Source organism: Trachurus japonicus, chromosome 3 (assembly GCF_045865225.1).
Source record: "Trachurus japonicus isolate A0001 chromosome 3, Traja_1.0".
In the NCBI taxonomy this organism is placed as follows: Eukaryota; Metazoa; Chordata; class Actinopteri; order Carangiformes; family Carangidae; genus Trachurus; species Trachurus japonicus.
Genome location: NC_140909.1, coordinates 28,317,510 through 28,326,095, shown reverse-complemented (window position 1 = coordinate 28,326,095; position 8,586 = coordinate 28,317,510). Strand labels below are relative to the sequence as shown.

The 8,586-nt window shown below is 41.0% G+C and overlaps 1 protein-coding gene and 2 non-coding genes across 4 annotated transcripts in view; all 3 read right to left on the bottom strand.

The window, feature by feature from the left end:
• Nucleotides 1–2,882: 2,882 nt before the first annotated feature.
• trnav-uac (transfer RNA valine (anticodon UAC)) lies at nucleotides 2,883–2,955 on the bottom strand. The gene has a single exon. It is a non-coding gene; the product is annotated as a tRNA-Val (tRNA).
• A 239-nt stretch (nucleotides 2,956–3,194) lies between these two features.
• On the bottom strand, nucleotides 3,195–3,267 carry trnav-uac (transfer RNA valine (anticodon UAC)). The gene has a single exon. It is a non-coding gene; the product is annotated as a tRNA-Val (tRNA).
• A 4,084-nt stretch (nucleotides 3,268–7,351) lies between these two features.
• LOC146990099 (nuclear receptor ROR-alpha A-like) overlaps nucleotides 7,352–8,586 on the bottom strand; it is a 223,922-nt gene continuing 222,687 nt past the window's right edge. For both annotated transcript variants that reach the window (XM_085768942.1, XM_085768952.1), the window contains one exon: nucleotides 7,352–8,507. In XM_085768942.1, the coding sequence (XP_085625068.1) occupies nucleotides 8,343–8,507 (165 nt within the window). In that variant the 3' untranslated portion in view covers nucleotides 7,352–8,342. The remainder of the gene's footprint in view (nucleotides 8,508–8,586) is intronic.

Below are 8,586 nucleotides of genomic sequence, written 5' to 3'. Positions count from 1 at the left end.
TTGAGTTATTATTGAAACATAGCAGGAAGTCCACACCATACAGTCAACTCATGAGTCCAGGTCCAACAGAAAAGCTCTTAAATGGAGGTGAAGAGGTTCACTAGACATGTATTCCACAAATCAATTAGCTATTCTTCATCCTTCCACCAAGTCTGCATACATCAAATCCAAGCCCTTGAAGTTTTCATCCTTCAGTTCATCACCCTTCAAGTCTTCATCCTGAAATCATCATCATGGATGGATCGATGAATGTTTGGAGACAACTCATCAGCTTTACCAGGCTAAGAGACATTGTGCCACCTAAAGGCCCGATGAAGGAACAAAAAGTTGAAGCTAAAGCAGACTCAAACTTTTCTTCCACATCAAACATCATCATACCAGTTATGAAGACGTAGCCTTCTAAGTAGTAATCTGATGGTAATAAATCTCTTCGGGTGCTTGGAGCACACAGATTTATTACAGTTTCAAAGCAAATTAGCATATTCCCCAATCATAACTCTAAATCAACAATTTATAAACACACAATTAACTGAACTGTCTCAGAATTAGTCTCTCTTTCTTTATAATTAGGACTAGACCACTTACAGCAGTAGAGCTGTTTCCAGGAACCCTCCCAGGAAATAATTAGGACAAAATAAAACATAACCAATTTATTTCCACACTGAATTGAAAAATAACTTTGGTGGAGAAACACTGATTAATTTCAGCACATTACACACAAATTACAAAAAAAGCAACTCCTATAGCATATTGGATATCACAGAACAAAGTCAGGGCAGGCCACTGGGACAGTGAGTCAATAGAGGACAAAATCAGTTTGACAGTGAGAAGAAATCAAAATTTACAGATGATCATTTGGAACAAGAACTTGCCACACATGAGGAAATGCTTTTTGGAAAGATGAGGGAGGTTAAGTTTCACTTAATTGCATGCATTATTACTGGGCAGAAAACCCCCACAAACTGATGCAATAAACCTTGGACCTGTCTGATCTGGTTGCATATGGAGCAATTTGAATGAGGAATGTGATTTAGTGTGTTAAATATCTCTTTAAAAAAATAGGTGTTTGGGTCATTTCAGCTCTTCGGTCCAATCTTTTCAGGTACTTGCCGATCTGCAGCTTCATCAAAACACACATCTCCCTATCTCTGGACCCACTGAAGGGCGATTGGATACACAAGCTGTTCAACATGGACCCTGCTCAAAAGGGTATGGTGTTCATCTTGTGTGAGAACATGCAAAGAGTAGCTTCCGCGTTTCTTGGTCACACAAGGACACCCGTGGGAGGAGAAGAAAGGAATGACGGTAACACTACATTATTTTTCCTGTTGGATGTTGGAGGGGAGAGAAAGGTCTGACAGAAAAGAAAAAAAGAAAAGGTGAATGAAGCTGCAAAGGCTATTTCTGTTTTTGAAGCTGGATCACATATAAAATAGTAGAGCAGATACACAGGACAAAAGGTGTTGAAGTCTGGAAAGAAATGGAGCGAGTCCAGTGACTCATGTTCTTCTTCTTCTTCTTCTTCTTCTTCCTTGTGTTAAACACCATCATTTACAGTTTGATACTGAGCCTCAACTCAGTGATGAAGTAATTTGATTGCTGCTGTGATTCCAGTATCAGCGATGAGCTCTGCAGCAGTGGTTGGAGGGAAAATGTGCTTATAATGTGAACTATGCTGAACAACACTCTCCTCCTCTACTACAGGTCATGACCAACTTACCGATGCTCTACTGCCATCTGCTGGAGAGAAGAGCACATGGCAAAAGTCTACACAAATCTTATGCAGAAAACCAAACTGTTGATCTTGTCCCATCTACTAGATCTCATTTCAGGTTTCTCTCTTCCACCTCAGTTTGTTTCCTCTTTACCCTCCTGTTTCCTGTGCTTGCCTTGCCAGATTTAAGCTGGTGTGCACAATCTTTATATATCAGATATGTTTGAAATTTATTGAAGTTGGGGTGGAAAAGTTAGAGTTTTCATCTCGAAATGCCTCTGCTAACATCACTCTAGTTTTGCTGTGCTTCACTGGATCAATATCAATTTTGAGTTTTGTTGTCGGGTTTTGTTGTTGTGTGGACTTATGTAATACTTAAAATAGTTATAGCATAAGTACATGGTAAAAGGTGGTATGTGGTATATTCGTCTTCACACTGAGCTGAAGTTGATATGACAGATTTTAAATGTTCATGTTGTGTTTGGTCTTGGAAAAGCTCAGCACCTCTTTCCAGGGATGATGGTGATGATGGGTAGTTTGAACCTCTTAAGCTCTCCCACATGCTTTGTTGCGTCTTTTTAAGATGAGGTTGCTGAGGTTGTGCTGCTAAAGTGTTGAACTAATTTCTAAATCAAACACAAGCAATGAGAAAAATATTTTACTTGTTTTTTGTGCAAAGAATCTAAAGGAGCCAAAACAAACAATGCATTTGTCTCTTTTATTTTCGGTACATTTCAGATACAGCAGCTCTGCATGGTATCAAAACAAAGGAAGTCGTGTTTGACCAGTTTAAACAAAAAAACCGAGCCTGACACACTGATACAGGTGCAGACTGGGCAATAACATCCTTGGAACTATGACGTTTCATAATCATAATTACATTTGATCATTAAATGAAAATTCAGTTTTTCTAGAAGATGTTCACTGCATTATAGGTTAGATAAATTTACTCACATAGTTAAGAGTGTGTAAATTAAGTGGAAAATATCTTTCCTCGTTTGTACGAACTTTATAACAGTCGGGTCATAGTTTTTCAAAACCCTGCAAGCCTGATGTTGAAATTAATGAGTTAAGATGCACTGATCACAGTAACATTTAGTAGACACCTTCAAGTTGGTGGTTTGGGTTTTCAGAACACGTTCGAACATGCTTGTTTTTAAATAGTACATGGTTCCACTGGGGACTGAACCCAGGACCTTCTGCGTGTAAGGCAGACGTGATGACCAATACACTGTGGAACCACTGTGCCAGTCTTACCCAGTCTTACCCAGTCTTACCTGGGAGTAAATACACAAGATCCACTTCCAGTAAATATCGTGAGTTTGTCAATTAGATGGCTGATGTTTGGATTGGTTACCAAGTGACTTCAGCCATGACTTCATAGAAATAAGTTCTGCTTCAAAGGATGCCCTTTTGAGTCATATTTTAGGTCAAAATGCCTCGGCGCAATTTGTCAATTAATGAAGCATCCCTCATAATGTGGTTCCACTGGGAATTAAACCCAGGACCTTCTGCGTGTAAAGCAGACGTGATGACCTCTACACTATAGAACCAGTACAATGTTATACAGTCTATCTTATCTCATCTGTGATACTAATACTCTTTTTCTAAGTGGAAAATGGTTTGCTTATTTCTTTAAAGCATGATGATTATACTGTATTGTTGGTTACCTTAGTCCATTAGTTGACAGGGCAGAGTTGGCCTAGACTCATTTTTGGAGCCAGTATCTCAGAAACAGGGCATGTCTGTGCTTCCAATTAGGGTGAACACAGGATCTCCAGTGTGTATAGCAAACGTAATGCCCACAGCACTACAATATAAAGGGATGCTACAATGGTCTATCTAATATGTACAGTAACGTCTGCTGTGCTACATGAATAATATTGTCACCATTTCAGACTCCTAACTTTTTACAACAGTTGAACAATTCTGAAAGAAAGTATTTCCTTAATGACAAATTCATCTGAAAAGTGAAGTGTGATAAGATCTTCCACTGCAGGCAGAATCCAAAACAAGCCATGTCTGTCCATCCTTATTAAGTGCAGAGACATACAGTATGTTCTCCATTAATGAAATGAAACAAAACAAAAATTGTTGAGTTTCTTTATGATAAATTTGTGACTTTTAACGTGGAAATTCGGAGTGTAATGGGAAACTAAACCTACTGTACAATGGCCCTTATTGGCCATTGTACCACTTATCATAATCCTAGCATGTTTGTCATTGCAGTGTGTTGAACCCTCAGGGCCTACGTAAACACACTGACCTGTTATTTCTAGAGGTCCAGACAGAAGCCTCAGAGAGGAAATGGAGAACTAAACTCATGTTTTGTATCCTCTCATGGATCAATACTTCAGAAGAAGAAATGTGGCCCTTATTGGCCATCGTACCACTTGTCATAATCCTCATGTTGATCGCCACAGATACACACATAGTTACACATGACTAGCAGTACAAGCTTCACTTAAGGGGATATTTCAACATTTTGGCAAATTCACCTATTGCCATAATCCCTATAGTTTTAGGAGTAGGTTCGTTACCTTTAATTGTCGGTGCAAGCTATTTTGAGACCGGCCAGGCAAATGCAAAGCCAGTGTTGTGCCGAAAAGAGACTCCTTGCCGAAAAACGACTGCCTCCAACGGGAACACGCATCAGCGGCTTTGCATTTACCCATGCATTTACCTCGAAAACAACTCTGTCTCGTAACGTTTCATTATTATCTCATAGCGTGGTGAATGTGCAGGTCACAACTTGTCCACGAGAGTGTTTTGGAGGTGTTGGATTGTGTATGTGAAAAGTTTTGAGGGAAAGCCTGGAAATACCATAAGCCTCTGTGGCGTTAACTGAGCAGCTCGCATCTCTGCCAGGCCGGTCTCAAAACAGCTTGCACTGTCAATTAAAGGTAACGAACCTACACCTAAGACTATAGGGATTATGGCGGATTTGCCAAAATGTTGAAAATATCCCTTTAAGTATGTTATTGAGGGTGAACATCCCGTTTCTGTCCAGAAATAAAAAGACTGAATTTTCCTTTAACATGTCACCCTGTTAAGAAACATAAACTGTGTTAACTGTGACATAGTTGTTAAAATCCAAAACCTGTCAGTTAACGTTAAACTAGCACCACACGCTTATTAGAGACACAAAAATGCTGCTCCCTGCAACTAAACTAAACCTAACAGAGAGCAGATCAAACCAGTTATTTTACATAATTGATGCAGATCAACCAATAGACAGAAATTTTGACTCTCAGTAGCTGCATGTTCCTGTGGCCTGTACAGACACTTTAATACAGTTACTTACAGAGCGATGGCCAAACAGGGTGGCGGGAGGGAGAAAAGAGTGTCGTCAGTGCACGTAGTCACATGACAAAGTAAATTAGCCAATAACACAAGATTTAGAAGAAGACCCCCCTCTAAATTAGACTTTACAAATTAGACTCTGTGGGGACATGCTATATTTTCAAACTATACACAAGAATGATAAAATACAACATTTACATTATTGCTTGACATTCAGTTATGGCTAAAGTTCATTTTATTATTTGCCAGAAATTGTTTTCTTTAATTTTTTTTTTTTTTGGACTTTAGACCTCAAAACCAATGTGGTGATGGAGCAGGTGGTAAAATACATTGGTGATTTAAATGAACAACTGCTACGGTAGAAGGATATTAAAGTGAAATTCCGGCGTAAGTGTAAACCATGGTCAAACACACCGTAACACCGAGTTAGACCCCCCCTCGAGAGATCAATTTGCCCGACCGCTACATTCACGAGATCCACCAACTTCAGCAAATACCGCAATATCGCCACACACGGCGCTCTCCGGATCCACTGTCTGACCGCAACCAAAACGCCACCATTTGCCCAAAATAATGCTCAGAACTGCACCAAATGTCATCAATAGTACACACAGGGTCCCAGCACGTAGTACGAGTTGTCAAACATCTGCTAGCTTTGCCTGTTTTCTTTAGCAAGGAGATGCAACTCAACTCACCTACTTCTCCTCCGGGAGCCGCTCGTTGGTGAGGAAGCCCTGACGAGTCGATCACCGAGTGCACCGGAGTTCCGCAGTAGCGGTAGCGGTAGCAAATTTATCTCTCGAGGGGGGGTCTAACTCGGTGTTACGGTGTGTTTGACCATGGTTTACACTTACGCCGGAATTTCACTTTAACATACAGTGGGTGAGATGGACCAACCATGGCTGCAGTCGCGCTATAACAGTGTGAAAACAGATGTTAGACACTCAGCTGGGTGTCACAAGTTTCAAATTAAAAGCCTCGGCTTGACGGTCATGACAATAGCTTGTCTTTATTCAACAGAAGGCTGAGGTACAAAATGATTTGTTAGTGGTTTAATGTTTAACGCGATAAACATGAAAACCTCCTAGATATTTTGTTTCCAGTAAATCCTCTGAAAAGTGAAGCAGGGGATGATGCAGCTCCTCCCAGTAGTCTGTCATCCAAATTTTGAAAATGGTTGACATTTCACCACAGATAAAATGTGCACACAGACATGAACACACGTCACACACACTCATAGAGGCAGTGGATTAGATAGACAGGTATTAGTGCAATTTTCTGCATAGTTTCTTCTTTAAGAAGTGTGTGTGCATGCATGCGTGCGTGCGTGCGTGTATTGCTCTTGTGTTTATTGCTTTAATCTGGGTGAACATTTAAGAATCATGATATTCTTTTGGTGTGTGAGCATGTAACAATGAACAGGTCAACCATAGTTGTTGTTTTTTTCTCCAACTCATTTCAACAAATTCACATCTCCACTGAAAATAGTCAACACAACACAACTAAATACTTTAGTTTAATGCTCCTTGACGTGTTTTGACATAAAGTGAGTTTATTTTAATGTCAGTATCACATGATTAAGATGTTATTGCGAATATGTTTGTTAGCTTGGCAGTAGCTAGGTCTATCACTTATTTATACTTCAGTTATGTTGTGAGTTTTTGCAGCATGTGTTGTCCAATTGATTAGGTTGTTTTCTGAATTTGTAGCATGTTTTTAGAGCTCCAGACAGAAGCCTCAGAGAGGAAATGGAGAACTACACTGATAGGTTTTTGTATCCTCTCATACTGATGATGAAGAAATCTGGCACTTTAACACTTTTTGTACACGTAAAAAAAGATAAACTAGTTTAATGACAACATATAGAATTGATGAGTGGATTTGATCCTGGATTCAGATTTGTTGAAATGAAATGAAACCCTGAGACGCTGCAGCCCAGAACTGAAAAGCTGTACTTTTCAGTTGCGACCACCAGACGGTGCTACAGGCTCACTGTGCTGCTGACTTTCAGGGAATCAGCTGATGTGTATTTGTGGCGCTGATGGAAAAGGGAGGCTGCTGGGAGAACGAAGGGCAGGAGGAGGGCGAGTGAAATCATAGAGGACGACACACCGAAACCAACCGGAGACAATGATTCTATATTGTCATTTGATTATTTGGACAGAGCTGTTGCTCCTTGACCTAACTTCACTGTACAATATTAACTTTTAAGAAGAGTTTCTTTTCCCGTGACTCTAAATACCTCATTACCCATGAGTCTCAGTGGTTGGTGCTGTGGAAAAATACTCAAAATGGGACTATACTGATGTGTTTCTGGGAGGTTTTTGAGCTTAAGATCGTTGCTTTAGTGCAGATTGATTATCTTTTTGTTCATGAGGTCAAAGTGTTTTATGGTCAGGTCATCCTAGTTTGTTCTCATATTTTTTCTGCTTTTCCACAGAAAAAATCTTGTAATCAAACCAAAACATTGAGTTGGTAAAAGCTCTTTCCCGTACGTGAACGTGACACCTGACTTTTGAACCCCCTGCTTTAACCTGAGTGATGCATCAGAGATCAGGAGACAAGCTGAGCTCATCTCCAAACGTCACAGCTGGAATTCAGACAAATCACATGCTTCCGTCCCGTCCTGGTCATGTTTTCAGTGATGTAGCCCAATCTGTACAGCCCCCCACCCCCTCCCCTACCTCCATCACATTCGTGAAGATGGATCATGATGTACCAGAGGCTCAGCCCTTTACAGAGTTTTCTCAAGAAACTTTAAATTGGTGACATTTTGCAAAATTGTCATTAACCTTTTAAACTTCGTGACTGTAAACAGTGTCTGACTCTACCAAGCATTATTCAAACACGCTGAACTTTGTTTTTAATACTTGTGGACATCCCACGGTCTGTAAAGATGCTACTTTGCTTCGGCACCAGCACGTCAGCACATCAACATGTCTCTGGATAGATACAAAGAAGCCTCAGGTCTCCTTCTGTAGATCTGCTCGGATGTGCAGAAGTGATGTCTTGCTGATCCGGTGAGAGAAAAATAAACCAAATTTCAGTGAGAACACTGATAGGACCTTTTAATGTAGGAGCTAAATCTGCTCCACGCCCAAGATCCTCGATTCAAAATGTGTGTTGATGCAGGTAGAGGGAAACCACCTGACTCCTCACTGAGAGGAGGAGGAGCAGGTGAAGACAGACAAACTGAGGAGGCGTTCAGGTCTCAGTGTAACATGTGGCAGCCTCTGGATCCACCAGTCCTCGTCCCGTTCTCTGTGCTGATCAAACAGGACCTGGTGAGTCTGTGTCCAGCAGCTCTGTGCCGAGTGACTCAGGTTCAGTCGTCGCTCTGCAGCATCACCTCTAGGTCGGCACCAAACAGCTCCTTGTAGAGAGGAGGGAAGTGCGTCCGGACAATGTCCGGGTAGACGGATCTGAAGGCCAACAGTTTCTCTGTGTGTCGACTGCACAGTGAGCGCAACGCTGAGATCTTACATCTGAGCTGAGAGGGAGGAAGAGAGGAAGCTTACAGCAATTTTAGACACTGATCTTGTGCCGTCGGTGTGTGTGAGTGTGTGTGT